Below are 13,618 nucleotides of genomic sequence, written 5' to 3' on the forward strand. Positions count from 1 at the left end.
GGATTCTGCCCCAGTTGCTCCTCTTCCATTCCAGCTGTCTGCTGTGGCCCGGGAGTGCAGTGGAGGATGGCCCAGGTCCTTGGGCCCTGCACCCACATAGGAGACCAGGAGGAAGCACCTGGCTCCTGGCTTCAGATCGGCGCAGCACACCAGCCACAACGTGCCGGCCATAGCGGCCACTTGGGGGGTGAACCAACGGAAAAGGAAGACCTTTCTATCTTTCTCTCTCTCTCACTTTCTAACTCTGCCTATAAAAAAAGGAAGGAAGGAAGGAAGGAAGGAAGGAAGGAAGGAAGGAAGGAAGGAAGGAAGGGAAATTGAAAGAGGGTCCGGCACCGTGGCTCTCTTGGTTAATCCTCTGACTGCAGCGCCGGCATCCATTATGGGCGCTGGGTTCTAGTCCCGGTTGCTTCTCTTCCAGTCCAGCTCTCTGCTGTGGCCAGGGAGGGCAGTGGAGGATGGTCCATGTCCTTGGGCCCCTGCACCTGCATGGGAGACCAGGAAGAAACACCTGGCTCCTGGCTTCGGATCAGCACAGTGACTCCCATTGTTCATTTAACAATTGACACTCTTATTTAAACATCAATAATCACCCAAGTCTCTTGTCTGGAGCTGCCAAGGCTATGGAAGCCTCTAGAGTTCACAAACTCTGACCTTATTTAGACAAGGTCATAGTCAAAGTGGAAATTCGCTCCTCCCTTGAGAGAAAGATACCTCCTTCTTTGATGGCTCATTCTTTCCGCTGGGATCTCACTCAAGAGATCTTTCACATAGGTCATTTTTTTTTTTTTGCCACAGTGTCTTGGCTTTCCATGCCTGCAAAACTCTGATGGGTTTTTTAGCCAGATCTGAATGCCTTAAGGGCTGATTCTGAAGCCAGGGAAGTGTGATATTTATGTCTTATAGACCTTTCTGCATACTCTTTTACACAGCTAAGAAAAAATTTTATGCCAGTACATATTATACCATTACAAAATGTGTAGTTGGGTTATATCAATCTGCACTGCAAATGGGGTGTGAGGATCACTAGGTCCACACAAAACATGGGGAAAGTATAGGACAGAGGAAGTAGCAAAGATGATTTCTGGTCCCAACGAATCAGTGACAGTGCAGGGATTGGAAGAAGCTCCCTGTGCAGACTACTCTGGCAACCACAGACCTGACCTGACATTCCTGCACTGACAGCAGTGCCTCTGTGGATGCAGGAACCCCTTGGCACTTTAGAGCTTGAACTGCAATATGAATACTTTCCAGGGGGCAACAGAAGCACCCTAATTTTTGAAGCGTTGCAAGAAGAAGGTGTAGTGAGCCTGGAGGAGAAACACATTTCCCAGCATTCCACGTATTCTGAATTGAGGGCAGTTCCTGGAAGGCAGGGCTACTAGAGCATTCGAGGTATCTCAGAGACATTTGGAAATTAGGCTCAAAAGCAGACAACAGTGGTTGGTGGCTTCTGATAGAGTCCAGCAAATTTAGAGAAAATACATACAGAAATGGGTCAGAACCTACAGTCTAAGATTTTCACATTCTAATTTTAATGTGTTCCCAAAAGTCATCTCAAACACAACTTCATGGTATACTGCATACACATACTCCAAGTGTGTGCTCACCAAAACACAAATACACACACATACACAGTATCTGCTAAGAATACAACACTATCTGACAACAACAGCAAATAAGCACCAATAAGCAGCCAAGGTTGCTTCTCCACAAAAGTCTGCGGCAACCTCTGGGGCTGTGCCAGGGAGAACCTGGAGTGTGCAGTCACTGTGCAAGGCAATATCAGGATAACAAGAAGGAAAAAAGGGATTGTAGAAGTCCGTGGTAGCATAGCATCCAGAAGAGGGGAAAGAAACCTCTATGCAGGAATGGAGAGATATAGCCCAGGTACTAAGAGAGAAAAACTGCCAGCCCAGAATATTATATCCTGCAAAGCTCTCATTTGTGAATGAAGGTGAAATAAAGACCTTTCATAGCAAACAGAAATTGAAAGAATTTGTCGCCACTCGTCCAGCCCTGCAAAAAATGCTTAAAGATGTGCTACACACAGAAACATAGAAACACGGCCATCAATATGAAAGAAGGTAAAGGAAGAAAAACTCCCAGTAAAAGATCACAGGAAGCTCAAAGCACATACTAAAAATATCTTTGGGAAAATGGCAGGGCAAAATTACTACTTATCATTGGTCACATTGAACGTTAATGGCCTCAGCTCTCCAGTTAGAAGACACAGATTGGCTGAATGGATTAAGGAACAAAACCCATATATTTGCTGCCTACAAGAAACACATCTTTCCAACAAAGATGCATGCAGACTGAAAGTGAAAGGTTGGAAAAAGATATTCCATGCCAACAGAAAACAAAAAAAGCAGGTGTAGCCATGTTAATATCAGACAAAATAAACTTTAACACAAAAACTGTTAGGAGAGACAAAGAGGGGCACTATATAATGATTAAGGGTTCAATTCAACAAGAAAATGTAACTATTATAAATGTATATGCACCTAATTACAGGGCACTGGTTTATTTAAAAGGTATGTTAAGGGACTTAAAGGGAGACTTAGATGCCAATACAATAGTACTGGGAGAGTTCAATACTCTACTCTCAGAAATACAGATCAACCGGACAGAAGATCAACAAGGAAACAGCAGATTTAATCGACACTATAGCCCAAATGGATCTAACAGATATCTACAGAACATTTCATCCTACATCTAAAGACTTTACATTCTTCTCAGCAGTGCATGGAACCTTCTTAAGGATCGACCACAAATCAAGTCTCATCAAATTCAAAAGAATTAGAATCATACCATGCAGCTTCTCAGACCACAGTGGAATGAACTTGGAAATTAGCAACTCTAGGAATCCCTAGAGAGTATGCAAACACATGGAGACTGAACAACATGCTCCTGAATGAACACTGGGTCATAGAAGAAATCAAAAGATAAATCAAAAACTTTCTGGAAGTAAGTGAGGATAACAACACATCAAAACTTAGGGGATAGGGTAAAAGCAGTGTTGAGAGGAAAGTTCATAGCAATAGGTGCCCACATCAAGAAACTGGGAAGGCACCAAATAAATGAGCTTTCAATGCATCTCAAGGATCTAGAAAAACTGCAGCAAACCAGACCCAAATCTAGTAGGAAGAGAGAAATAATTAAAATCAGAGAAGAAATCAATAGCATTGAATCAAAAAAAATTACAAAAAATCAGCCAAACGAGGAGCTGATTTTTGAAAAACTAAACAAAATTGACACCCCATTGGCCCAACTAACAAAAAAAAAAAGAAGAGAAAACACCCAAATCAATAAAATCAGAGATGAAAAAGGAAACATAACAACTGACACCACAGAAATAAAAAGAATCATCAGAAATTACTACAAAGAGTTGTATGCCAGCAAACAGGGAAATCTATCGGAAATAGATACATTCCTGGACACATGCAATCTACCTAAATTGAACCAGGAAGACATAGAAAACCTAAATAGCCCCATAACTGAGAAAAAATTTGAAACAATAATAAAGGTAGACCCATAACTAAGAAAAAAAATGAAACAGTAATAGAGGCCTTCCCAACAAAGAAAAGCCCAGGACCAGATGGATTCACTGCTGAATTCTACCAGACATTTAGAGAAGAACTAACTCCAATTCTTCTCAAACTATTCAGAACAATCTAAAAAGAGGGAATCCTCCCAAATTCTTTCTATGAAGCCAGCATCACCTTAATCTCTAAACCAGAGAAAGATGCAGCTTGAAAGAAAATTACAGCCCAATATCCCTGATGAACATAGACGCAAAAATCCTCAATAAAATTCTGGCCAATAGAATGCAACAACACATCAGAAAGATCATCCACCCTGACCAAGTGGGATTTACCCCGGTATGCAGGGATGGTTCATTGTTCGCAAATCAATCAATCTGATACACCACATTAACAGACTGCAGAAGAAAAACCATATGATTCTCTCAATAGATGTAAAGAAAGCTTTCAATAAAATTCAAAACACTTTCATGATGAAAACTCTAAGCAAATTGGGTATAGAAGGAACATTCCTCAATACAATCAAAGCACTTTATGAAAAACCCACGGCAAGCATCCTATTGAATGGGGAAAAGTTGGAAGCATTTCCACTGAGATCTGGTACCAGACAGGGATGCCCACTCTCACCACTGCTATTCAATATAGTTCTGGAAGTTTTAGCCAGAGCCATCAAGCAAGAAAAAGAAATTAAAGGGATACAAATTGGGAAGGAAGAAGTCAAACTATCCCTCTTTGCAGACGATATGATTCTTTATTTAGGGGATCCAAAGAACTCTACTAAGAGACTACTGGAACTCATCGAAGAGTTTGGCAAAGTAGCAGGATATAAAATCAATGCACAAAAATCAACAGCCTTTGTATACACAGGCAATGCCACAGCTGAGGAAGAACTTCTAAGATCAATCCCCTTCACAATAGCTACAAAAACAATCAAATACCTTGGAATAAACTTAACCAAGGTTGTTAAAGATCTCTACGATGAAAATTACAAAATCTTAAAGAAAGAAATAGAAGAGGATACCAAAAAATGGAAAAATCTTCCATGCTCATGGATTGAAAGAATCAATATCACCAAAATGTCCATTCTCCCAAAAGCAATTTATACATTCAATGCGATACCAATCAAAATACCAAAGACATTCTTCTCAGATCTAGAAAATATGATGCTGAAATTCATATGGAGTCACAGGAGACCTCGAATAGCTAAAGCAATCTTATACAACAAAAACAAAGCTGTAGGCATCACAATACCAGATTTCAGGACATACTACAGGGCAACAGTTATCAAAACAGCATGGTACTGGACAAGAAAGAGATGGATAGGCCAATGGTACAAAATAGAAACACCAGAAATCAACCCAAACATCTACAGCCAACTTATATTTGATCAAGGATCTAAAACCAATTCCTGGAACAAGGACAGTATTCAATAAGTGGTGCTGGGAAAACTGGCTTTCCATGTGCAGAAGCATGAAGCAAGACCCCTACCTTACACCTTACACAAAAATCCACTCAACATGGATTAAAGACCTAAATCTACGACCTGACACCATCAAATTATTAGAGAACATTAGAGAAACACTGCAAGATATTGGCACCAGCAAAGACTTCTTGGAAAGGACCCCGGTGCAACAGACTGTCAAAGCCAAAATTAACTATTGGGATTGCATCAAATTGAGAAGTTTCTGTACTGCAAAAGAAACAGCCAGGAAAGTGAAGAGGCAACCAACAGAATGGGGAAAATATATGCAAACTATGCAACAGATAAAGGATTAATAAATAGAATCTACAAAGAGATCAAGAAACTCCACAACAACAAAACAAACAACCCACTTAAGAGATGGGCCAAAGACCTCAATAGACATTTTTCAAAAGAGGAAATCCAAATTGCCAACAGATACACGAAAAAATGTTCAAGATCACTAGCCATCAGGGAATTGCAAATCAAAACCACAATGAGGTTTCACCTCACCCCGGTGAGAATGGCTGACATACAGATTTCCACCAACAACAGATGCTGGAGAGGATGTGGGGAAAAAGGAACACGAACCCACTGTTGGTGTGAATGCAAACTGGTTAAGCCACTATGGAAGCCAGTCTGGAGATTCCTCAGAAACCTGAATATAACTCTACCATACAACCCAGCCATCCACTCCTTGGAATTTACTCAAAGGAAATTAAATTGGCAAAAAAAAAAAAAGCTATCTGCACCTTAGTGTTGTTTGCAGCTCAATTCACGATAGCTAAGACCTGGAATCAACCCAAATGCCCATCAACAGTAGACTGAATAAAAAATTATGGGACATGTACTCTATAGAATACTATACAGCAGTAAAAAAAAAAATGAAACCCGGTCATTTGCAACAAAATGGAGGAATCTGGAAAACATCATGCTGAGTGAATTAAGCCAGTCCCAAAGGGACAAATATCATATGTTCTCCCTGATGGGTGACAACTAACCGAGCACCAAAAAGGAAACCTGTTGAAGTGAAATAGATACTAGCAGAAACAGTGACTTGATTAGCCCTTTTCCTGACTGTTGATGTACAATTTAATACTTTATCCCTTTTAGTATTTTTTTGTTGTTCTATTTAATACTATTGGTTGAACTCTGTAATTAACACACAATTATTCTCAGTTGTTTAAATTTAACTGAAAATTAATCCCTGTTAAATATAAGAGTCAGAATAAGAGAGGAAGGAGATGCACAATTTGAGACATGCTCAATCGGACTTGGCCCAAATGGTAGAGTTAGAAATGTGCCAGGGGACTCCAACACAATCCCATCAAGGTGGCATGTACCAATGCCATCTCACTAGTCCAAGTGATCAATTTCAGTTCACAATTGATCATACTGATAGGTCTACGAGTCAAAGGGATCACATAAACAAGACTAGTATCTGCTAATACTAACTGATAGAATAAAAAAAGGGAGAGAACGATCCAACATGGGAAGCGGGATATACAGCAGACTCACAGAATGGCAGATGTCCTAAACAGCGCTCTGGCCTCAGAGTCAGCCTTTAAGGCATTCGGATCTGGCTCAAGAGCCCATGAGAGTGTTTTAGGCATGGAAAGCCAAGACACTCGAAAAAAAAAAAAAAAAGAAATTACTAAAATCTCTGCAAGTGAGATCCCAGCAGAAAGAACGGACCATCAAAGAAGGAGGTACCTTTCTCTGAAGGGAGGAGAGAACTTCCACTTTGACTATGGCCTTGTCTAAATGAGATTGAAGTCGGTGAACTCAAAAGACTTCCATAGCCTTGGCAAGTCATGACAAGAGCCTAGGGAGATTACTGACGCCATAAACAAGAGTGTCAATTTGTTAAGTCAACAACAGGAGTCACTGTGCATTTACTCCTCATGTAGGATCTCTGTCCTTAATGAGTTGTACTATGTGAATTAATGGTATAGCTGATACTCAAACAGTATTTTATACTTTGTGTTTCTGTGTGGGTGCAAACTGTTGAAATCTTTACTTAGTATATACTACGTTGATCTTCTGTATATAAAGATAATTGAAAATGAATCTTGATGTGAATGGAAGGGGAGAGGGAACAAGAGAGGGGATGGTTGCAGATGGGAGGGAGGTTATGGGGGAGGGAGCCACTATAATCGAAAAGTTGTACTTTGGAAATTTATATTCATTAAATAAAAGTTAAAAAAAATAAACTTCTATGTGATATCTTTTTGTTTCTTTATGTGCAGAAGAGAATGTATTTTACTGATGTTACCTATCACTCAGACTGGCACAGGTGAGCACCAAGAAGGATCCATTTGACTATGGCCTCCATCCATGGGGGAAAGGAGATGAGCTTTCACCACTGAGGACTTCTGCAGTCTCCACTAATGCTTACCCCAGCAGTAGGAGCCTCCCAGAGCTCATGGTGGAGCCATCACAGACCCACCTCCATCCCAGCGCCACCATATGCCTGGCCCCAGACACTGGTGCTACTGCCGTCGTGACGATGCCCATGTAACAGACTACCCCATGCATGGCCAACACTGCTTATGTATGTGGCCCAGAAACCAGCAGCACCTCTGCCGTGAGTGGGCTTCCATCCCAGCTCTAGACACCACCACGGCTTCATGTGCTCCTGGACCCCAAACCACCGTTACCTTGCATGGTCACTCCACCCCCATCATCTCTGCCCCCAGGTCTCATCCCTTTCCCCTGCTCCCCTCCCCACACCCCTGTCCTTGTCTCATCCCTCGTCCCGCATATGACGTCACTTCTCATCTCTGATCCTCACAACTCGGCTCCTCTGTGCCACCCCTCACTCTACATCACGTCACGTTTCCCTTGCCCCCACATTATGTCATGTCTCTTTTGTCCCCTACGTCCTGTCTCCTCCGCCCCACACTCCAGGTCAGCACCCCATGTCGCATCTCGGGTCAGCACGTACCGTCCACCTCTTCCAACCACTCCTCCGCCCGCAACCTCTCTGCCTGTAAGCCCCGGCACATTTCCCCCGCCACTCATCCCCGTCACGTCACGTCACTCATCTCCACAGACGCCACGTCACATCCCTTCCAGTCTCCTCAGCCCGCCTCGTCCCGTCCGTCTCCATGTGCAGTGTCTCAACACATCCGTTACTCGGCACCACGTGCGCAGTCGGAAGCTGCAGACACCGGACGTGCGACACCCACATGGCCTCACCTGGAGTAGCAGCCTCACGTCAGGATGTCCGGCCTTGTCCGCCACAACACGCGTCACGTGCCGCAGGCTCAGCTCACTTCCTGCACAGCACCGCAAGGTCTCCGGGACCCCGCACGCCTGCGTCCCAGGGCCCAGTGCGAAGGCCGAACCCGGCCCCAGTCAGCCAGCGGTCCCGGACTTGTTTCCAGGGCCCCAGGAGTCCCAGGGCCCAGTCCAGGCCGGGCCTCCACAGCCGCCCTCAAATGGCGGGAAAGGCCACGTGGGCAGAGGCCACGCCCCCGTGCGGGGTCGGCGCAGGCCCCGCCCAGCCGCGCCTCAGCGCCGCCGTCCCTCAGGCGGCCGAGGCCGCGCACACCTACCACACCGGGGACGCCCTCAGACCGGCCTTCATCCCCGGAGGACGTCGGCGGCCTGCGGGCCTTGAGGCCATTGCTGGGGACACCAGCTCAAGGAGAAGCCGCCAGGGCCGCGCCCAGGAGCGGAGGCGGCGTGGCGGGATGGCGCTGAGTAACGGCGTTTCCAGAGGGCAGAGCGCCATCCTGGCCTCAGAACTGAGGCTCAGAGCGAGGAAGACGAGGGAGTGGCGCGCACAGCTTCCTGGGAAGAACGAGGTAGGGAGGGCGGTGGCCGGCGTGCAGGGGCTGGAAGGAGCGCCAAGGCCCGGTGCAGGCGCCCAGGCCGGCGGGTGCAAGCCCAGGTAGCTCAGCCTTGGCTGCCGGGCCGGGAAAGGAGTCTCAGAACGCCCTGCGTGGATCGGGCCGTAGGAAATGCTGCCTTCATCTGTCCGGTCTCTCACAGGAATGATCGGTTCCTTCTGCGCGTGGGCCTGAGTGTTCTTCAACTTGGGAGCTTCGAGATCTGTCAGGGTTTGATTGCACCGGACAGGAGCTGGAGACGTGTCCCTAGGAGCCCTGTCCTCTGTGTCTTCCTGAGCTGCGTGGTTGGAGGAGGTACAGGGCCCCGGGTGCTGCATCCTGGGGGCAGGAGAAGGTGCACGGAGGCGCAAGGTCTCTGTAGGCTGGGAAACCATTCATTCCCTCATTTGCTCACTGAAAGCTTTTAGTTCAAGGCCCGCTAAGGACTCTGGGTTTTTAGTCCTACCAGTCTTTTCAAATGAGTCATGAAACATGAGTCTGTGGTTCACATTTCTCTTCACCAGCCTTGTTACTTCTGCTCAAAATCGCATTTGGAAAAAGCCTGAACTGCTGAGATTCAGATTAATGAAATAACTAGAGGAGGTTTTCAAAGTGAATCTGCCCTCCTACAAAGGTCCAAACAAACTTTGTGTCTTTCTGGCTTCCATATGAATTTTAGGATTGTGTTTTCTAGTTTTTTGAAGAATGTTACTGGTATTTTGATGGCAATTGCCTTGGGTGGTATTGATATTTTCATATTAATGCTTCAGTCCATGAACATTGACTGCTTATATGTGTGTGTGTGTTTTGTGTGTGTGTCTTCAGTATTTTCCATTAGTTGCTTGTAGTTTTCATTCTGGAGGTCTTTCACATCCTTGGTTGAATTGATTACACAGTAGGTTTTTGTAGCTTTTGTGAATGGGATTGCTTATATACTCTCTCTCTCAACTAATTCATCATTAATGAATAAAATGCAAATTTTTGTTGTTAGTTTGATGCACCATTATTATAGTTGGTTATTATTGGTTATTAGTCTTTTGGTAGAGTCTGTAGGTCTCTCTTTATATAGAATCATGTCATTTACATACACTGACTACTTGACTTCCTCTTTTCCTATCTGTGTGCCTTTAATTTATTTCTCCTTATTGCTCTAAAACTTCCAGTACTATATTAAGAGCCATGAGAGTGAACTTCCTTGTCTGGTTCTACATCTTGAAGGAAATGCTGTCAGCTTTTTCCCATTCAGTATGTTGTTGGCTATGGGATTTTCCTCGATAGGCTTATTGTTTTGAAGTGCACGACTACCATCCCTAATTTTTTCAAACTTTTATCATGAATGGATGTTGGGTTTATTGATCATTACACCACAGGATGTGAACCTTAATGTATTCAAACTACAACATTGTTACAAACCAGGGCCTTGACCCTACAACCCCATCTCTCTACAGTGGCCAGTCAGCAGTCAACTTTGTACTTGGACCCTCTGTGTACTCCTCATTCTGCTCACAATTCCTTCCCTCTTGCTTTCCTGCCCCCTGACTTCAGCAATCATCCAGTGCTGTGCTGAACTGCAGGTGAGCCATCACTAATGGCCTTGCCACCTCCTATTATTTTTCTACCTCATCCTGTATGTTTGGATGTAGGTAACACTTGTCAGTTTTGTCTGTTAGCTCACTTTGATGGATTTCATCCTTCTTTCCTGTTCCTTTTAATGGAAAAGAAGCTCAAGGCCAAGGACAAATGTAAATAATGCTTCCAGATTGTTCTTGCTCTGTTTTCCAAAATTCTATAAGTTGTATATTAAATGTAGCAGGTAGGTTGGACAACCTAAAATTTTAAGTAATCTTAAGTTTAAATAAAAGCATTTAAATTTTCTACAAATAATCCATAATGCTGGTGAGATTTCAGTGAAATTTGTTTCCTTATGATATTATTAGTGGCACATTAATTGGTACAATATGAAAACTAACTGAATCTACTATTCCTGGGAAATTATGCTGAGGAAACTATTATACTGTGGCTATTATTGGCTTAAGTCCCCAAAGAAAAGAGTTAACATGAGAAGTAAAAGGGCTCTGGAACTTTGAACCAAAATGACTACATTTGTAATTGATCTTCCCTACACGGACTTTCCAAATATCAGAAGTAAGGCTTTATCTTATGCAGGAAGATCCAGGTGCTGAGTCACCCTACCCTCTTACCTCCTCCCTCAGTCCACATGTCTCAGCCAAGCTTCTCCCTTCTTTGTCATCTTTTCCTGACGAAGCTCTTTGTCCTCTTCCTTATTTGGACCTTATTTAGTCCTATAATGGTGCTGTTCCATGAATGTTTGATCTGTTCTATTCTTGTGGCCCGTAACACTTACCTCCTTCTCTCACCTTTATCTGTTATAGATGAATTTTAAAAATTTTTCTGTTATTTTTTAACTGGCACACAAAGTTGTACGTGTTTATGGGGTGCCATGTGATCTTCGTACATACTTGTATATTGCATAATGTCCAATCAGGGTTAAAAAAAAAATCTCTTTATTCATATAGTTTAGATTTCATTTTGGTGAAAACATTTTTTAAAATCCTTTCTTATCATCTTTAGAAAATACTGAATACATTATCATTCCTGTAATCCCACTACCATGCAATAGAACCCCAGAACTACTTACTCCTATCTAGCCATGACTTAGTTTCTCTTAATCAATCTTTCCTCATCCCTCCCTCCCTCTCTACACTCTCAGTGTCTGGTAACCAACATTATACTGTCAACTTCTATGAGATCAACTTTTCTGTCTTCCACACATGCATGAGATCATGCAGTACTTATATTTCGGGGCTTGACTTATTTCACTTAACATGAGGACCTCTAGTCCCACACTCATGTTGCTACAAATAGCAAGATTTTTGCTACAGTGATCATTTTTGTTGTTGGTAATAAGGATCTAGGTTAATGACACAAACTCTTACTAGTTTTGAATCAATATCAAGATCTCATTTCTTCTTAATACATGAAGCTATCCAGCATGCAACCAAAATTAATTATTACCTAAGAGTAACTCTGAAAATAAAATACTACTGATTGTAAATGGCAATCAGTTGAACAATTCAAGAGTACAGTAATTTCAGTAGTAAAATTTAGAAATTAAATCTTCTGTTTATATTGCACCATTTTTCAAAGCTCATTTCAATTCTAGAATTCTTGGTTTAATTATACAGAGGCAAGACAAATCCTGTAAAATGTGTTTAAACAAAACAAATCTATTTTCAACCCCTACTTTATCATATTAACTATGCTACTCACTGTGTATGCAAAATTTTCCATATCATATGCCACACTTGAGGAATTCACTGCCTAGAAGAAGACACTAACATAATTAGGCCACATTAATGTAAGGTATCATGTGCAATAATTAACCTCTTTCTTATTCTGCAGTGTTGTAGAGTTCAGTAGAGTTTATGGGAAATATCTTTGAGACTGCATTTGTTCACCCGCATAACACTGAGCCCCAACATCCAGGAGTAGGTTCAGCTTTACCCTAGTTTAGGGGCGTGTTTACTTGACAGACAACACATAAAGTGGAAAACAATGAAAAACAATAACTGGCAGTACAAAGAAACAGAGAACCCAGTGATTTCAGCAAAAGCCATGGCATAGAAGGAAAGTAGAAAAGGAGGGAGGAGAAAAATTAAATCCTTCCAGTTAAGCGTTTGGTTAAATCTAAGTGACTATTAACTATGAAAATAATAATTGTAAAATACCAGGCTATTGAAATCTGTATAAAATTAAAATACATCGTATTAATGGTATACAAATCAAGAAACTGGTAAATAGGTAAAATTCAGGTAAGAGAGTATTATTCCATCCCAGATCCTAGGCATCACTAATGAACGCTCTGTTCCTATTCATGAGATTTATCTTTCCTGGAATTTCATACAAATTCAGTTCTAATGTATGTATTTTTCTGACTGTCTTCATTCAGCAAAAAGGCTTTGAGATTCCCCTATGCTGTGGCAAATACAAGTTGGATGTTCCTCTGTATTGCTGAGGCGTGCCTTCCTGTTTGAGGATGCCACAATTTTTTTAAAATTAAAAATATGAATATATTTTTATTATGATGCTCACAAGAATGAAAAACACATTAGCAACCTCATGTGATAAAGAATCCATATGACCCATGTTGTGGCAGGAGACAGGGTAAGAGCCCTCACAGTTGGTACAAAGTGTCCACTGAAGACATCGCCTTTCACCAGAGAAAGGGTGTTTCCCTGGATTCTGTCATCCACACTATAGCTTCCAGCCATTCTCCATGATCTTCCCAGAGTCTTTCATTCCAGAACCTCCTGACCCTCTGAGCCTTTACTGCTCGTGACTCTTTTATGACCTAGATCAACTGTCTTGCTTCACTCAGCCAGCTGCCTGTGGAATCCCATGCCACCCTCAGGGGCAGTCAAGTTGGACTAATAGCACTTCACATCAAAAGCCATCAGCAGTGGTACATTAGTAAATAACATTTGGGCATAAGTTTAACAACCTCAGAGAATGTGTGCTTTCTTCCCAGTTGGTCTACAATCCCCTGGAGAGCAAGGGAAGCCCCCTCATTCATTTTAATAAGTATCTGCTGATTCTTTATGCCAGGCACAAGGGAGACAGAGTGGCCAGTGTTTACTCCTGTCATGCCCTGCACACAGTAGGAGGTCAGAGGATGAAAGCTGGAACTTGATCTCTTTCCTGACTCAGTCAGGTTTCTTCTGGCTGTTCCTGCCTTTGACTCCTGCCTCCATGTGTTT

At 42.7% G+C, this 13,618-nt stretch overlaps 1 protein-coding gene and 1 long non-coding RNA gene across 2 annotated transcripts in view; both read left to right on the forward strand.

Moving 5' to 3' along the window:
• Nucleotides 1-7,669: 7,669 nt before the first annotated feature.
• LOC133761962 (uncharacterized) lies at nt 7,670-8,629 on the forward strand. Its single transcript, XM_062195006.1, has one exon. The coding sequence runs from the start codon at nt 7,670-7,672 to the stop codon at nt 8,627-8,629; it is 960 nt and encodes a 319-aa protein (XP_062050990.1).
• A 113-nt stretch (nt 8,630-8,742) lies between these two features.
• The window catches only part of LOC133764287 (uncharacterized), an 80,489-nt gene continuing 75,613 nt past the window's right edge, over nt 8,743-13,618 (forward strand). The window contains exon 1 of the long non-coding RNA XR_009866439.1: nt 8,743-8,816. This is a non-coding gene — a long non-coding RNA (uncharacterized LOC133764287). The remainder of the gene's footprint in view (nt 8,817-13,618) is intronic.

The sequence above is a fragment of the Lepus europaeus genome, chromosome 1, assembly GCF_033115175.1.
Source record: "Lepus europaeus isolate LE1 chromosome 1, mLepTim1.pri, whole genome shotgun sequence".
Taxonomy (NCBI): Eukaryota; Metazoa; Chordata; class Mammalia; order Lagomorpha; family Leporidae; genus Lepus; species Lepus europaeus.